We start from the raw sequence: 18,779 nt of genomic DNA, 5'->3' as shown, positions 1-18,779 counted from the left end.
CTCTTTGATTCTAGTTGATTGATGTTTCTTGTTATTGATCAATGGCTTCTAAGCTTGCTTAAATACACCTTGAATCACTTATGAACATTGGGGATCATCAATGAAGATAATATAACCGTTTTAGTGTGAAATCAATTAATAAAACAGCTTGGAGAGTGGGGGGAATCGGTACCCCCATAAGGGGAATCAGTTCCCTAAGTGTAAAATTCAAATATTTTGATCGTTGAACAGTGTGGGGAATCGGTACCCCCTGGGGGGAATCGGTTCCCTCCGAGCATACTGGAATTCTCGGAGCCAAACCATTCAGGGGGAATCGGTACCCCCTTGGGGGGGGAATCGATTCCCTCTTAGCAATCTGGAATTTTTGGCTTTGAAACGGTTCGAAATACTTTGTAAAATTATTTTGAAATTGTTTTAAGATTAAAACTTAATTTTACACTTGAGTAAGAATTAAAAATGACTTTTGAAAGATTTAGAGTAATGTTTTGATATTCGAATAATTATATCGAATATACTTAGAAAATCTTTTTGGAAAATCTTAAAATTCATTTAACTTAATTTGTTATATCGAAATATCAAAATGTTTTCAACAATCTCCCCCTTTTTGATATAACAAAACATTTTAGTAATTTTAAGATTTTGAAATCAAGTTTTGAAATTACTCCCCCTTACTCTAACACTTCTCCAATTTAAAACATTTAACACTTCTCCCCCTTTTTGTTAAATCAAAAATACATTTTAAAAGAATTTAAACAAGGTTTTCAAATCATTTAGCCAATTTGATTTATATATAGTTTAAGCTGCTAAGATCACAATCAAGAGAAACGTTAACCATTAGTTCCATAATTCAATATTCATAAACAATGTGAAATGACAAAATTGGTCATATTGCTAAAATGATGTAAATGATGCAATGAATTAAACCAAATATATAAATTCAAACATCCAAACAAATCCAAAGTCTAACAATCCTCAAAATCAAACATTCCAAAATATTCAAAATGTTGAAACAATAATCTTTTAGTTCAAAGTTCAAAAGCTAAACACAGAATCACACATCCGGATCGGGAGGAGGAAAACGAGCTCGCATAGCGGCCATCTCATGTAAGAGTGAATCAATACGTTCATTCATCGAAGCGTTGTTTGTGCACATCTCTCGGAGAATTTCTAATTGTTGAGCTCCCATTGTGGATAAATAGGACTCTATAGAAGTAAAGCGCGAATCCATGGTAGCATATTGGAAATCGAATGTCTCCATAAAAGATTGAAAATATGGAGGGATTTGATGCGTTTTTTGTGCTTGCTCCTCAGGTTGCTCCTCAGGTTGTTCAGGCTCATCTTCGGCTTCATCGATGTCTCGCATTAATTGTTCAAGCTCGGGATTGTCGTCAGCTTCTGGTGGAGCTCGTGAAGAACTAGCTCCCGGAGTATTTTCAGAAGATCGAACCCATTCACCGGTTTCCTTATCCTTTATCCATCCCGCTCTCATTAAGGAAATAAGATTAATTTGTTTCTTTAGAGGAAATGAGGCATCTAGATCAACTCTAAGCCCGTCTTTAGAAAATAGATTACTCAAAATGCAACCGTAAACTAGAGATGAACAAAGTTTCTTGTTAGGAACAAGATTTACGGTTTCAACAATTTCAGCAACAATGATCTGAGGTAGGTTTATTTTAATATTGTTTTCGAAACAATGTAAACACCAAAGATCCAAGGCTCTAAGAGTAGAATAACGACCTCCGGATGGTCGAAACCACCAAGAAATCATTAGATGAAGAAAACATTCATGAAGATCTAAGACACTCACACTATCCCTTCTTTTATAACGAGAACCTAAAATTTGTTTTGTATTTGAAATACCATCGTTATCTAATCCTAATGCCTTGGCTATGTAAGCCGAGTTAATATGTAAGAATTGTCCTAGGAGGTAGGAACGAACTTCTATGGTCTCAGTTTGAGCTCGGTTTTTGACACAAATGGCATTAGAATAAAAGATGCGAACAAGTTGATGGTAAACTATAGGTTCAAGGTCACAAAGTTTATCGAATTTTCACTCTTGTAAAAGAGGAAGATATTTAAAATTAATATCTAACATAGCTTGACGAGAAGGGATACGTTCTTCTCTAATTTTGTAAGAGTCGAAATATTGATAATACCAAAAACGATGATTTCTGGGACCAGGATGATTGAAGTATGAATTTTAGATAGTTAAATTGGGATCAACTGGATTAGGATTAGGATTAGGAATTGGAATTTCATGAATAGGAGGAGGATTTGGAGGTGGATTTGGTTGACGGTGTGAGCGACTAGATGATGACCTAGCACGTTTAGGATTGGACATGGTTTAGGAAATCAGAATAGAATGGATAACCTGTAATTTAGAAAACACATGTATGCAATTCAATCAATCCCAAAACTCAATTGAGTCCTCAATATTTCAAGGTTCTCTAAATCAATCCTAATGGGCAAAGTTTTTGAAAACTATTGAAAAATAAGATTTTGAAAAACAATATATGTATAGTTTTCATAACAAAAACATAATTCAATTAAAACACAATAATTTGAAAAACATTTTTTTCATTTCGAAAATTTCAAAATTTTTGGAAAATTCTTGTGTTTTTGATGAAATTAGTTGTAATATCTAGTTTCTAATCACTAAACAATCAATGTCCGATCACTATTTCTATCTAGAACTAATTAAAACTAGTCCTATGTTCAAAATCAATGAAATAGAGAGTTTAGAAAAATTTACCTTGAAATATGAGATTGAGTGGATTTTGATGTTGTTTGCACGATTTTAATGATGCTAGCAAGTTTAGAAGATGATGTTTGAAGAGAATTCCGATTAAAAATGTTGCTTTGAGGCAAAGTGGAGATTTGAGAGAGTATAGGGGATAAACGGCGTGAAGAGAAGAGAGGTTTTGAGCCAAAACCAAGGGTTCTGCCCGATAAAACCAGAACCCCATGGGGGTATCGATTCCCCTGTGGGGGGGAATCGGTTCCCCTTCGAAGGGGGAATCGTTTCCCTCATGGGGGTATCGATTCCCTCTGCACCGAAATGCTAAAATTCGATTTTAAACATACAAAATGTTAAATTAATTTTCTCTAGTGGTATTCGCAACTCATATATTGAAAATTAATCATGTTCAAACAATCAAATTAATCTTTAAACGATATTTTAACATAAAATTAATTTTTCATCAAGAATCATAAACTCCCCCCAACTAATAGCAATGAATGCAATTAAAAAAAAATTACTATTCTAAGCATTTTTCATTTAGTCTTAAAAGTACTAAAATTATTTTAAACACTAAGTGAAGATAGGTTGGTCAAACCTAATTCTCTCCTAAGTGTCCAAAATCTTTCCTTGTCTAAAGGTTTTGTAAAGATGTCTGCTAATTGGTGCAAAGTATCAACAAATTCTAGAACTACATCTTCCTTAATGACATGGTCTCTAATGAAGTGATGTCTTATTTCAATGTGCTTAGTTCTAGAGTGTTTGATGGGATTTTTAGTGAGACAAATAACACTAGTATTGTCACACTTGATAGGAATGGTACCTACTTCAATTCCATAATCAAAAAGTTGTTGTTTCATCCATAAAACTTGTGCACAACAACTACCAGCTGAAATGTATTCAGCTTCAGTGGTAGATAATGCAACACAATTTTGTTTCTTTGAAAACCAAGAAATCATCATATTTCCAAGGAATTGGCAAGTACTGGAGGTGCTTTTCCTATCTAATTTGCATCCTCCATAATCCGCATCAGAAAAGGCATGCAAGCTAAAGCTAGAATCTCTAGGATACCAAAGTCCTAAACTAGGAGTGTCCTTAAGGTATCTAAAGATTCTCTTAACAGCTAGTAAATGTGATTCCTTAGGACATGATTGAAATCTAGCACATAAGCAAACACTAAACATAATGTCTAGTCTACTTGTAGTTAGATAAAGCAAAGAGCCAATCATTGACCTATATAATTTAACATCTACACATTTACCTCCTTCATTTAAGTTTGAAGAGCTCATTGGAGTGTCGTGAGGTTTGCCATTTTCCAGTCCAAACTTTTTGAGCATATCTTTGACGTACTTAGCTTGATTGATGAAGATGCCATCTTTTCTTTGCTTGATTTGGAGTCCCAAGAAAAATGAGAGCTCCCCCATCATGCTCATCTCAAACTCACTTTGCATTAGCTTAAAAAATTCTTGGCAAAGAACATCATTAGTAGAACCAAATATTATATCATCAACATAAATTTGAACTACTAATAAATCTTTACCTTTATGCTTTAAAAACAATGTAGTGTCAACCTTCCCTTTTAAAAAAACTTTTCAATTAAAAAGTTTGACAATCTTTCATACCAAGCTCTTGGAGCTTGTTTTAAACCATAAAGTGCTTTTGTCAATTTAAGAACATGATCCGGAAATTTTGAATCTTCAAAACCTGGAGGTTGTTCCACATACACTTCTTCTTTTATAAAACCATTTAAAATGCACTTTTAACATCCATTTGATATAATTTAAAATCATGAAAACATGCAAATGCTAGTAACATTCTAATTGATTCCATCCTAGCTACGGGAGCGTATGTTTCATCATAGTCTATGCCCTCTTCTTGAGTATACCCTTGAGCAACAAGTCTAGCCTTGTTTCTCACTATATTACCACTCTTATCAAGCTTATTCCTAAACACCCATCTAGTACCTACAGTAGATTTATTACTAGGCCTTTCAACTAATGTCCATACTTTACTTCTCTCAAATTGATTTAATTCTTCTTGCATAGCCATAATCCAATGTTCATCATTTAATGCTTCTTTAATATTCTTAGGCTCTATGCATGAAATAAATGCAACATAATTACAAATATTTCTAAGAGAAGATCGAGTTATTACCCCTTTGGATGGATCACCTATAATCTCACCATCCTTAACATAGTTGTACTCTCTTGGATAAGATACTTCCCTTTCTTCAATGGTTGGATTTTCAAGAGGATCATGAGTTTCCTCATTTTTTGTTTCTTCCTTTGATGATGGTTCTCCAACGTCATTTCTAACGTCATTTGTATTTATAATACCTACATCATCATTCACACAAGAATCCTTCCTCGGAAGGGGATTATCATCGAAAACAACATATATAGACTCTTCTACAACTAAAATTCTTTTATTAAATACTCGATAAGCTTTAGAATTTAAGGAATAACCCATAAAAAAATTCCTTCATCACTTTTAGCATCAAATTTACGAAGGTTTTCTTTACCGTTGTTTAAAACAAAACATTTACATCCAAAATGATGAAAATAGTTAATGTTAGGCTTTTTATTTTTGAAAATTTCATATGGAGTTTTCTTTAAAATAGGCCTAATCATTACTCGATTTACAACATAACAAGCGGTATTTGTGGCTTCCTCCCAAAAATATTTTGGTAAATTATTTTCACAAAGCATGGTTCTAGCCATTTCTTCTAAAGTTCGATTTTTCCTCTCAACAACTCCATTTTGTTGAGGGGTTCTAGGTGCTGAAAAATTGTGACTAATACCATTAGAATTACAAAACTCAGTAAATCCAAGATTTTCAAATTCAGTGCCATGATCACTCCTAACACTAGTTATAGAGTAACATTTATCGTTTTGGATTACTTTTGAAAACGTGATAAATTTTTCTAATGCTTCATCTTTAGTACTTAAGAATAGAACCCAAGTATATCTAGAATAGTCATCTACCAAGACAAATGCATATTGTTTTCCACCCAAGCTAGTAGTCCTAGTTGGTCCAAAAAGATCTATATGGATCAATTGTAATACTCTACTAGTTGATACGTCATTAATGGATTTAAAAGAAAATCGCTTTTGTTTTCCTTTAGCACAAGCATCACAGATTTTATCATTATCAAATTTAAGCTTAGGCAACCCTCGAACTAAATCACCTTGAATTAGCCGTTGCAAAATACTCATACTAGCATGTCCTAGTCTCCTATGCCATAACCAACTATCATGTTCATCCTTAGCAACTAGGCACAAATTAGTTATATCAATAGAATTTAAATGCACCATGTATATGTTTCCTATTCTATGACCAACAAGCATAATCCGATTAGATGCAATGTCAATGACTTTACAACCATTAATATCAAACATGACATTGAATCCCTTATCACAAAATTAACTAATACTCAATAGATTATGCTTTAATCCATTCATATATAAAACATTTTTAATTTGTATAGAAGAGGTATTACCAATAGTACCAATACCTTCAATGTGACCTTTTGAATCATCACCAAAAGTCACTTCTCCTCCATTTTTGGCGTTAAGCTCAATGAACCGGTTTTTATCTCCGGTCATGTGTCTTGAGCATCCACTATCAAGGTACCATGAATTTGGATTTGTTTCCCGTTCCTTGTAGCAATGCTCCTTTTCCTACAGACATAGATTAATTTCTAATTTTTGGTACCCAAATTCTTTTGGGTTCATATTCATTAGTTTCCAAAATCCTAGTCCCCTTAGGTGTCCATTTGTGTAGGATATCCTTATCTTTAGTAGTAATGAGCTCTTTAGGAACCCATATACTTCTAACGATTTTTCCATTAGAGGTTCTTTGGGGACCTCTATGATTGTAGTTTTTAAAACTTTTTCTAACAAAGTTGGATTTTGAATTTTCTCCATTTTCAAAACGTTTTGTTCCAACTTTATCAAAAGAAGTTTTAAGATCATCAATTTTCTTTTGATGATCATCATTGACCTTTGAAAGTAAATTTTGCAAATCCAAATTTTTCTTTTCAAACTCTTCTAGTTTGATTTACAAATCTTTGATTTTACTTTCAAGATATTTGTTGGTTTTGGATATGAGTTTATTTTCATTTTTCAATTTTGAAACATCATTTTTATATTTTAAAAATAAGTTCTCATAATCCGAAGCCAACCCATTATATTCCTCTAATAACTCATCATAGGATAAATCATCAAAATCAAATGAGTTAGAGGTTACCTTAGAATCTTCCCCGAATGCCATTAAGCACAAGTTTGCTACTTCTTGTTCCTCTTCATCAGAATCTTCTTCATCGCTCCATGTAGTCACATGAGCCTTGTGATTATTCTTTGATTGACCCTTTCTCTTCAATTATGGGCAATCATATTTGACATGCCCCGGCTTTTTGCATTCATAGCAAATGATCGGGTCCTTCGCTTTTGGTTCATTTTTGAGGCCTTCATTTCATTTGAATTTTCTTCCTCGGTAAGGTCTCATCATTTTTCTGAACCGTTTGGAAAACAATGCCATTTCCTCGTCATCGTCATCTTCATCCGAATCACTCTCATTTTTTGTGGATTTGAGAGCAACTCCAATGTTTTTCTTCTTCTCCTTCTCCTTTGGTGTCTCTTCAATCTTATCAAGGTCCACCTCATCTTCAAGCATTATTTCATGAGTGAGGAGTGAACCAATTAGCTCTTCAAGACTTAAGGACGTTAGATCCTTAGACTCGATGATTACCGTCTTCTTTGATTGCCACGATTTTGGGAGGGAGTAGACTAACTTCCTCACAAGCTTTTCATTTAAAATGATCTCTCCATATGATTTGAGACCATTGAAAATCGTTGAGAATCTATCCGTCATAGCTTTGATATCTTCATTTGGTTTCATCTTGAAATTTTTATAGCTGTGCGTTAGAATACTAATTTTAGATTTATTTACCTCATCGGTACCTTCATGAGTGACTTGAAGTTTGTCCCATATTTCTTTGGCGGTTGTACAAGATGAAACTCTTCCATATTCATCTGTTCCAAGAGCACAAAATATGATATGGATGGCTTTGGAGTTGAGTTGGAACATTTTTGTCTCTCCTTCACTCCATAATCTTGGATGAGTGAGAGGCTTGAAGTATCATTCTTCTACGATATTCCATGCTCCCATGTCACTTGCTTGAATGAAGTACATCATCCTATTTTTTCCAATAGGTATAATTAGCCCCATTGAAGAAATGAGGCTTGTTGACGGGCATCGAATCGAGACCGGAGTCGAAGTTTGAAGTAGAGGCCATTGATGACTTTGATTATCGATGTAACTCTTCCCGAATCGACTCAAGAGGCGATTAAACCTTCAAATGAGTTAGGCTCTGATGCCAATTATTGAGTTAATCGATTGACGGAATCGGCCAAGAGGGGGGTGAATTGGCAATAAAGATTTTGGTGGAAGTTTTTGCAGAAAATTGAAAGAAATTTCACAGCGATTTAGAGTGGTTCGACTTTCTCAATCAAAGTCTACGTCCACTACCTTAGCTATCCACACTAATGATTTTCCACAAATTCACTAATTTGTCTTTCTTTTGAGGACAAAGAGTAACCTTACAAACTCTCAAGAATTATACCCCAAATTCTTGAGAACACTCTCTCCCAAAGAGAACAATACAAATTTGCAAACTTACAAGGAAATCCTCACAAGGTAGATTGTTTGCATAATTCTAGAACAAAGAAAAGAACACTCAAAAATGAATACAATTGAGCACAATAAGTGTTCTTGAAAGCAAAATGAATATTGAATGAAAAATAGGCTTGAAATGCTCAAACTTGAGGTTTGATGCTTTCTCTTTGTTTCTATCTTGATTCTAGTTGCTTGATGTTTCTTGTTATTGATCAATGGCTTCTAAGCTTGCTTAAATACACCTTGAATCACTTCTGAACGTTGGGGATCATTAATGAAGATAATATAGCCGTTTTAGTGTGAAATCAATTAATAAAACAGCTTGGAGCGTGGGGGGAATCGGTACCCCATAAGGGGAATCGATTCCCTAAGTGTAAAATTCAAATATTTCGACCGTTGAACAGTGGGGGGAATCGGTTCCCTCCGAGCATACTGGAATTCTCGGAGCCAAACCATTCAGGGGGAATCGGTACCCCCTTGGGGGGGAATCGATTCCCTATGAGCAATCTGGAATTTTTGGCTTTGAAATGGTTCAAAATACTTTGTAAAATTATTTTGAAATTGTTTTAAGATTAAAACTTAATTTTACACTTGAGTAAGGATTAAAAATGACTTTTGAAAGATTTAGAGTAATGTTTTGATATTCGAATAATTATATCGAATATACTTAGAAAATATTTTTGGAAAATCTTAAAATTCATTTAACTTAATTTGTTATATCGAAATATCAAAATGTTTTCAACAACGACACTAAAGTACGAGTCTTTACTAGCGTTTATATAAAAATGCCGCTAAATACATGTACTTTAGCGGCGTTTGTACTTAAAACTCCGCTAATGTACGAGACTTTAGTAGCGATTATGCTTAAAACGCTGTTAAAGTACGAGTTTTTAGCGGCGTTTGTACAAAAACACCGCTAAAGTATAGTAATTAGCGGCGTTTATATGAAAACGCCACTAATGTACGGGCCTTTAGCGGTGTTTGTGCTTAAAACACCACTAGAGTACGAGTCTTTAGCGGTGTTTGTACAAAAATGCCGCTAAAGTATATTAATTAGCGGCGTTTATATGAAAACACCACTAAACTATAATATTTAGTGGTGTTTTTATAAACGCCACTAAAGTACGAGTATTTACCGGCGTTTGTTCAAAAAACACCACTAAAAATACCGCTAAAAGCCCATTTTGTTGTAGTGTGAACAACAACTTCCTTCATGACGTTGTCTTTTTCCTTTATTTTTTATGTCAATTCTTGGAGTTATAAACAATGTTGTTCATTTTTTCTTGTGAGGGAATCTTTATGTTCAAGAAGTTCTCGTACAAGATCCCCATAACCATCTAAACATTTCTTCAATATATTGTGTCAAATCTTTATGTTGATGGATCTGATATGATGCTTTCATGTTGGTCATAGCACTATTCAACCTTTGATTGTCGACTTGACATTTTTCCAATTCAAAGACAATTGTATTGCGTCTTTCTTCTGCAACTCTTAAATCATGAGAAAACGTCTTGGCTCGACCTTCATGTATGTTATAGTTCTTTTTCAGTTTAGTGACCCCTGTTATCTACTCTTCTGGGGTGTTTCCTATGCCAGTATTTTGAAAGGCTTGATTGACCTTCTGGAAATCTTCATGCATGGTTTCCATTTTGGTGCTCAATTTATCATTTTTAATCTTTAAATGACGTATTTGAGCCTCAGACCTCAGCAAATCTTCTTCTTTCTGGGTGCCCCTACTAATGTTCCTACCTTTGACCACTTTTGGTATTAATCTAGCAGGACCTTCAGTTACCAAACTAGGTCTATCATTTATCATAAATTGTAAGGTTCCATGATCCAAAAGACTTTGGACTCGACGTTTGAAGGCAAGACAATTCTCAATGGTATGTCCTGGAGCTCCGGCATGATATTCACAATAAACGTTGATGTCATACCAATTCGGATACGGAGGTTGGAACGATTTTATGTAGTACGGAAACACTTCTCGTGCTTCAAGTAGCTTTTCATATAACTCTTTATATGATATAGGGATAACATCAAAATGAGAACTCCCTTTTGTCTTGGATTGAACCTGAGTTTTAGACGTCGGGAGCAGACTAAACTTCGACGATTTCAAATTACATGATTTCTTCTTATCTCTGGGAGCTTTTACAGTTGTCACCATTTCCTGGGTATCTCCTGATAACTTATGAATACGAATGATGACAGTCTGTAATTTCTCAAATTGGTTAAGATCAAAAGTCCCTTGCATATATGAAATTGCAGGATTATAGTCATTAAGCTCTCTCTCTTTTTGTGCAGGAATCTCTTTTCCTTTGGCCAAAACAGATATTATGCCCATCATCTTGGACATATGCTCTCTTATTTCTCGTATCTCCTTTTGCTCTTCAATGGGCATACAATCTTTGGGTGCATATTTCTCTTCTATCCTCGGAGTTCCCTCAGGATGTCTTTCCTTGGCTGCGTCATATTTTGCTTGATCATAAAACTTTTTATCCATTTATGAATTCTTTCCAATTTGATGAACAGTCTTTCGAATCAACACCTTTTGGTTATGCCATGATCATGCAATGCAAACAAAAGAAATAAATATAAACAAGTTAGAGCAAAATAACATGCATGGGAAAAAAATAAGAAAAGAAAAAAAATGGTTAGTACCAACTAATGGAAATAAAAAAATTCTATATATGAAGGTATAAATCTTAACCTCATGCTTTCTAGTTCCATGCTTTGTTTGGAAAAATTAACCTAACTGCATGATTTCTAGTTCCATGCTTTGTTTAGGAAAAAAGAAAAAAAATCAAATAAATTAAAAGCTAGAGCTTATTTCTCCTTTGTGTACACCTACAGAAATAGTTTCAACATTGTCTTAGATCAGGTGAATTTCTAGGGTTCATTATATGCAGGGTTTCAGTTCTAGGAGTAAAGGTACTCGAACTGTCCTTGTTGGTGCCCCATTGGGCTGCCAAACCCTCAATCCTAGTCCATAACAGACTTAAGCAGATCGAGTTCAATTTGAGGGGACACATTTCTCTATGCCTGACATGGAGAATAAATTCTCATGAAGACATAGAGCATATGAACCTCGAAAGCTACTTGCTAGGTCTGACACGGAGAATAAAGTCTCACGAAGACATCGCTTTCACTCCCACTTAAAAGGGACAAGCTTGATTATAAAGCTTATGTTATGCAATGCAATGTGTTGTGTGTGAGGAGAACTTTTTACACAAAAATTAATATCTAAAAAATTAAATATTAATATACAAGAGTATAAAATAAATTAAAAGAATCATAAATTAAATAAAATTTAATTCTCAATCAATTATAGAGATAATATATAATCGACTTAGGTTGACCAGGTCCCCAGTGGAGTCGCCAAGCTGTCGTAACCGGTTTTCGTTCGGGCACGAAATTTTTACTTGGCGGGAAAAGTAAAATGAATAAATAAATGATTTTGATTTTAAAAAAATGTTTTGGGAGTCGCCATCGGCCTTTTGGTTTAGGTAGGTCGAATACTTAAAAAATCATCTTTTAAAAGAGTTTTTAAGAAAACCTCAGTTAAAAAATAAACTGGTCTGCGTTTAACCAAAAATTTGTTCTTTTTAATAATAAAAAGGGATTCATGGTCGAATACGTTTGGGGAAGTATTAGCACCCCCACAACGCCCAAAATTGGTCCCTGTCGATTATAAATTATCTCTAATAATAGTATTTAAGGATTCGAATATGAATTTAATTTACAATCGTGTTATTTCAAATTTAATCTGATATTTCTAAGGAAAAAATATTAAATATATATATATATATATATATATATATATATATATGTGGTTTTGTAAATAGGACATTTATTTATTTAAAAATATCAGAAAATGACATCTAGTTGCTTTAAGACTGCCTTTTCTTTAATATTAATAAATAAATAAATATTAATAATAATATAATAATTTTCGTAAAAAATAATAACAACTAAATAAATATATATATACATTTATAAGCAGGATATTTATTTATTTTTAAAATATCAGAATAGGACGTCTAGATATATTAAGACTGTCCTTTCTTAATATTAAAAAATAAATAAATATTATTATTTAAACAAATATATATATATTTATATGAATAAGATTAAAATAATAATGAAAGTAATAATTTAAACATATCGAAAGCAAAAAGATAATAAAAAAATAAATTGATATTAAATAGTGACTAAAATAAATAAAATTAAAAATAACATAAATAAAATGTAAAATATCAAAATTTAGGGACATAATTTGAATTATCATAAAATATAAATATTAATACTGTAATTTAACCATAATTATTAACCGGTGATTAAAATATAAATTATTAAAATTATAGGGGCTAAATAGATATTTACCCTAAATATTTAATAAATATACTGTAAAGGACTAAAATAAAAATATGTTAAATGTGAAGACAAAATTAAAATGTCATAAATTGATATCCAGTGACTAAATTGCAAAGATACAAAATTAGAGGGGCTGCGAAAAAGGTTTTACCTTTATGAAATTACATACAGGCCCCTCCCCAAAACGACGTCGTTTGGGGAGGGTATATAAACCCTTTTAACTGGCCATTTAGGCCGTTTTATTCATTTCTCTCGTTCATTTCTCTCTCACCTCTCTCTAAACCCTCCACCGGAAGGAGTCTGCCTTTCGGCCGGCAACCGTGCTCCGACGCAAATCGTCGATCACCGCTGTCGACCACCGTCAATGGTGGCCTGAAAATCCCAAAATATACCAAAACAAAGCCCTAAACACCCCAAAGCCGAACCAAGCCTTAGTTTCCCCTAAAATCTCCTAGTCGGAGTAGATCTAAGATTATACCTTTGAACTCCAATGGTTTCTAGCGACGGTTGGGCTCTTCAAGGGTAAGTTCTCTCGGCTTATATTTTTTTTCTGTTTTGCTCTCCTCGTCGTTGTCTTGCTGTGTTGGTTGTTCGTCAGTGGTCCTTGCTCTTCTTTGCTTTCGGGTTTGCTGTCCGTGTGTCTTTCTTCTTGGCAGGATCAGTGGCTTTTATAGCCACCACCGGTGATGGCTTCGGTCCGGTTAAAGGAGCAAACTTTGGAGAGTCACCGAACTTGTGGTGACTCACCAAAAAATGGTGACGCGTGTGCGGCTGTTGTCATGGCAGCAAAGCTTCTGGAGTCTTCTGGCGAGACGTCGTGGCAGTGGGGCGTCGGCAACGAGAGGCGGCGGCTGTTCATCATTCCCAGCGACGACGGCGTAGAAGCTAGGGTTTAGAAACCCTAGTAGAAATATGGAAACCCTAATTGAGTTTTGGGTCTATTGGGTCTTCGGGTTGGGTATGTAAATGGCCTCCGGGCCTTTTGTAATTGGGCCTGTTAATTAATAATAATATATTATATTAATATTAATAATAATAATTGTAATAATAATAATAATTTTAAAAATGAAATGAAAAAATTAATGTCTACAACAATCATCATATTATCGTCAAACTCAAAATCACCATCATTTTAATGAAAAATGAAGAGTTTAAATCGCAATGAATAGTTAGGTAACCATTTTGTAATTTTTAATAGTCAGATGGCTCAACAACCTATAGTCGAATGACTATTTTATAACTTTTAATACTCAAATAACTCAATAAAATAATATTCTATAATCGGAGAACCATTTACGTATTTTATCCTAAAAAATAAAAGTTGTCATGGCTAATAATAACTTTCCATTGTATTAAATTTATTAATATTCACTAATCATAATCACTATTAGATTGTTTTCTAAACACGCTAAAAAAAGCACGTGCCGAAATAATTTATTTAGAAATTAAAAGATTATTGGTTCTCGCTCTTTTTTCCGTTTGCCACTTAATTATTTCTCCACTACCATTTATTTCTGTTCACCTTTTTGACCGTACTGATGGCTTCAATTTAATTGAAAGCAAAAGGTGCACCTTAATACACAGGGACGAAGCCACGTCATGGATGGGCCACACCAACTGACGGACTAATTACATTTTACGCCATTGGATGTTTTTAAACTATTACAATTAAGTCCTTGCCCCCAAATTTCTTAGTATAATTATTTTTTGGACACCGTCAGTTTTAAAATTAATAGAATAAAGTCTTGACCCAAAATTTATATGATTTAATTATTTTTAAGACTTTTAAATTTTAAAATGAGTAGAATGAAACCCCAAAGTCTTAATTTTTATGATTTAATTATTTTTTTAAGATCTTGTTTATTTTAAAATTAAATAACTTACTCAAGGGATTTAAATTAAAATTATGGTAGCGTTTTTTGTTGTGTTTCGCCTATCATATAACAATAGTAAGTGTTATTGTGATTATTGTAGGTATCACGATTATACAATAATAATTTTAAATAATATCTTTATGACGAGCACTATTCTAATAACTTATTACTATTTAAATCCTTTTTACCTCTCTCATAATTAGGCTCCGTCCCTATTACTACACGTGATTGATTAGCTCAATAATTGCTATTGCCGTCTTGGGGTGTAAGTACTTTTTTAAAATTGTTGAGATGTTACATATATTATTTTTTAAGATTTTCGTTAGGTTGTTATTATTTAATTGATAACATGTAGTTTAAAAATAATAAAAAAGTATTAATATGAAATATTTTTAGATTTATCAATTGATCGACAAGTTTTTGAATTAAAATTTAATAAGTAAAACTATTATCAAGTGAAATGTGTATTCATTTTTTATTTTCAGGTGAACTCAATTTTTATTTTTATCAATTTTTCGGATAAAATTTTAGAAATTGTTATTTATACCTCGACGTCAGAATATGCTATCGTACCTCATCAATTCTTGTCAAAAACCCTCCAAATAACATATAGGAGCGTTTGGTAATGATATTTTTTGGAATTATATTTTTATATTTGATTTATGGAAAAGATTATTATCTAGTAATAATTTATTACTAATAGTATCATTTTTGGGTTAAAATAGTGGGAATGTCATTGCCTTCAAATTCTTAGGTAATGGATAATTCCTACCACTTAAATCATAAATACCCCTGAAATAATGATTTTTTCATATGAATTATTCTCAATTCTTATTATTCGTGTTTTATTTAAAATTATAAACTTAATAATAATAATAATAATAATAATAATAATATACAAAGAGTTTAATTTAATACAATATTAATGTATTTGAGTAGTTAAAATTATTTTATATTTTCAATATTTAGTATATTAATTATTTTATAATTTTAGGAGATGAAAATATTAATATCGTAAAAATGTAATTATTTAAAATAATATTTAATTTTAAGTTATTAAAAAATATAGCTTATACATTAAAAAATAATATATTTGTCCACTCGAGATCACAATATTATTTTTCATTTTATATTATATTTTTATAAAAATAAATATGAAACTTATGAAAATTATTTAAAATTATAAGTTTGATATACTAATTATATGTTAATTTTTTATTTAAACTTAGATAGTGAAAAAGTTAAAATATTTTTATGAGTTTTCATTCAAATATTTATAATTTAATATTAAAGTTTTACTTGTTAAAAAATATATATGACAAGGAAAATTTAGTAAAATATGCATCCAAGTAATCTTATATTCCTCCAACCAAGCACCACAAACTTATATCCCTATTAAACAAACCAAACAATGTAATGTAACATTCCTAGAATAATATTACATCTCGATATTAATCTTTTTACATTCCGTAAACTAAACGTACACATAGATACTTTGTCAAGAGACATCTTGGAATAATAAATTTTTCGATCCACATCACTCACTTGCCATTAATGCTTTATTTTTCTGGTTACAATAATATATTATTTCACACATCATAAAATTTAATATTTCTATCAATTTTATCATTAAATTTTAAATTAAAAGAATTGTAATATTAATTTTTAATTTCATTTGTCATTATATGATTAAATTATCAACTTCTAACAACGTGACGATACAATGATAATATGAACGATAATTTCTATCATGTGATAATGGAACATACTTGTACGTTATTTTAATAATAAATTAATATCATCATTTTATTTTAATAATGCAACATACTTGTACGTTATTTTTTTTAACAGCTAATGATCAAAGAAAAACGTATTATTAATAATGAAGTTATTAAAATAAATAATTAAATGATTAAAGTGGAAAATAATAATAAACTAATGACTAATGTTTTAGTTTACTTTAAAACAAATAACTTACGTACTAGTATTTTTTAGTGTTATCTAACCCGTCTATTCGTTAACAATTTATGCCCACCAAAATTATAGAACTCCTTAAAAGTTGTTATTGGATCTAATTAAGCCCACCAAAATTATGTTTCTAAGTCTAGCCGAGTTTACTTGAAGATTTTTTTCCCGATAAATTGAAAAAAAGATAAATATTAAAAAAAAAGGTTAATTTTTAATATTTTTTTAAATTAGAGTTTAACAATATAAAATTGTTGAATAAATATTTAATATTTTTATTTTTTGAAATAAGTATCTAACTTTTCAAAAGAATAGAATAAAAGTTTAATCTTTTAAAAATATTTCCAAATAAGATCCCAATTTAAGCATATTAAAAGATATTGAATTCTTATATGAGCATTCTTAAAAATTTTAGACACTTAATTAAATAAATTTAAATATAAAAATTTTGTTCAATCATTTTAAAAGGTTAAACTCTTATGTAAATAATTTTGGGGTAAAACATGCATTTAGTACCTAAATTATTAGTTTTGATATGTTTTAGTACCTAAATTTTAATTTTTTTAAATCATATCTAACATTTAGTTTTTGTTTCATTTTAGTACCTCGCAGTTATAAAGTTGACGACATTGTATTTTTATTGGTAAATTACATTATTCATCACTCACTCCTATTTTGATAGTAAAGTTTAAAAAATTTTAATTTAACCGCTCAACTTTCAAATTGCTCCTATTAAATTACTCTAATTTATGCTATTAATAATTTTTGTGACATGACATTTTAATTTGTATTTTATTAATATATAATTAAAACAAAAAAATAAATTTGAAAATTAGAGTGATTAAATTAGAAGTAATTTGAAATCTAAGTAATTAAATTAAAAAATTAAACTTTAGTGACCCAAAATAGGAGTGAGAAGATAGTTGAGTGATGAATGATGTAATTTACCCCAAAAAAGGTGCCACATGCAAATCACCCGCTAAAATTTTAACAGCGAATTATTAAAATGAAACAAAAACTAAACATTAGGTATGATTGTTTTAAAAATAAAATTTTAGATACTAAAATAGACTAAAACTAATAGTTTAGATACTAAACGTAATTTTTACCCTAATTTTTAAAACATCAAACCATTATTTAAATATTTTAAAAATGTAGCTAGGAAGTCCTTTTTGTTTGGCCCAAGCCCACCAAGAATCCGAAAGTGCTAGGGTTTCACCTTTTATATTACTTCATTTTCATTTTCATTTTCATTTCCTACGCAGGGCTTTTGGGAGAAGAGAATCAGAGCCGCCAAGCTGCCGTCATCATGGTGAAATTTCTGAAACCAAACAAGGCTGTTATCGTTCTCCAAGGGCGATACGCCGGTCGCAAAGCCGTCATCGTTAGATCTTTCGACGAAGGCACACGTGACCGCCCTTATGGCCACTGTTTGGTTGCAGGGATTAAGAAATACCCAAACAAGGTTATCCGCAAGGATTCCGCGAAGAAAACAGCCAAGAAGTCACGCGTCAAGTGCTTCGTCAAGCTCGTCAATTATCAGCACCTGATGCCCACGCGCTACACCCTCGACGTGGACTTGAAAGACGTGGTCACTGTCGATGCTCTCCAGACGAAGGACAAGAAAGTGGCAGCTTGCAAGGCAACTAAGGAGAGGTTTGAAGAGAGGTTCAAGACTGGAAAAAACAGGTGGTTCTTTACTAAACTCAGGTTCTAGGTGTTTTATTGGAACAAGATGGCTGATGTTTATGTAGGTTTTTTTGGGACATTTTTGAATTTAAGCACGAATTTGAATATGTTTCTTTAATATATTTATGGGTTCTTATTATTGTTATATTATGGTATGTGATTTGCTCGTTTCTATAAGATATTTAAGCTTCTGAACTATTCTGGGTCTCTTATCCTCTACCGTTGATCTGTATCTCCATGGAAGCTGAAAATTGAATCATTTAGTGTTCGATCTTTTTATAATGTTAGCATTGCAATTGATTTAGTTTTGGATTTTGAATCCAAAATGGCAATGTTTAGCTAACACGAGAAATGGGCAATCTTCATTTTCAGCCCCTTTGGCTGTTCGGATTGCATATTGATTCTGCTTGGATGTGTCTTTTCTTGGTTATTAATGTTATTTATTGATCTGCATTGATAGAGATGTC

General features: G+C 31.9%; 1 protein-coding gene across 1 annotated transcript; it reads left to right on the top strand.

Moving 5' to 3' along the window:
- Positions 1–17,878: 17,878 nt before the first annotated feature.
- LOC120146433 (60S ribosomal protein L27-3-like) lies at positions 17,879–18,457 on the top strand. The gene has a single exon (XM_039159992.1). It carries the CDS (start codon positions 17,933–17,935, stop codon positions 18,338–18,340), a length of 408 nt encoding a protein of 135 aa, XP_039015923.1. The 5' UTR covers positions 17,879–17,932; the 3' UTR covers positions 18,341–18,457.
- The last annotated feature ends 322 nt before the right edge of the window (positions 18,458–18,779 follow it).

The sequence above is a fragment of the Hibiscus syriacus genome, unplaced genomic scaffold, assembly GCF_006381635.1.
Source record: "Hibiscus syriacus cultivar Baekdansim isolate YM2019G1 unplaced genomic scaffold, ASM638163v2 tig00110926_pilon, whole genome shotgun sequence".
Lineage (NCBI taxonomy): Eukaryota > Viridiplantae > Streptophyta > Magnoliopsida > Malvales > Malvaceae > Hibiscus > Hibiscus syriacus.
Note: the sequence above shows the minus strand (reverse complement) of the source record. Positions and strands in the feature narration are given on the sequence as shown.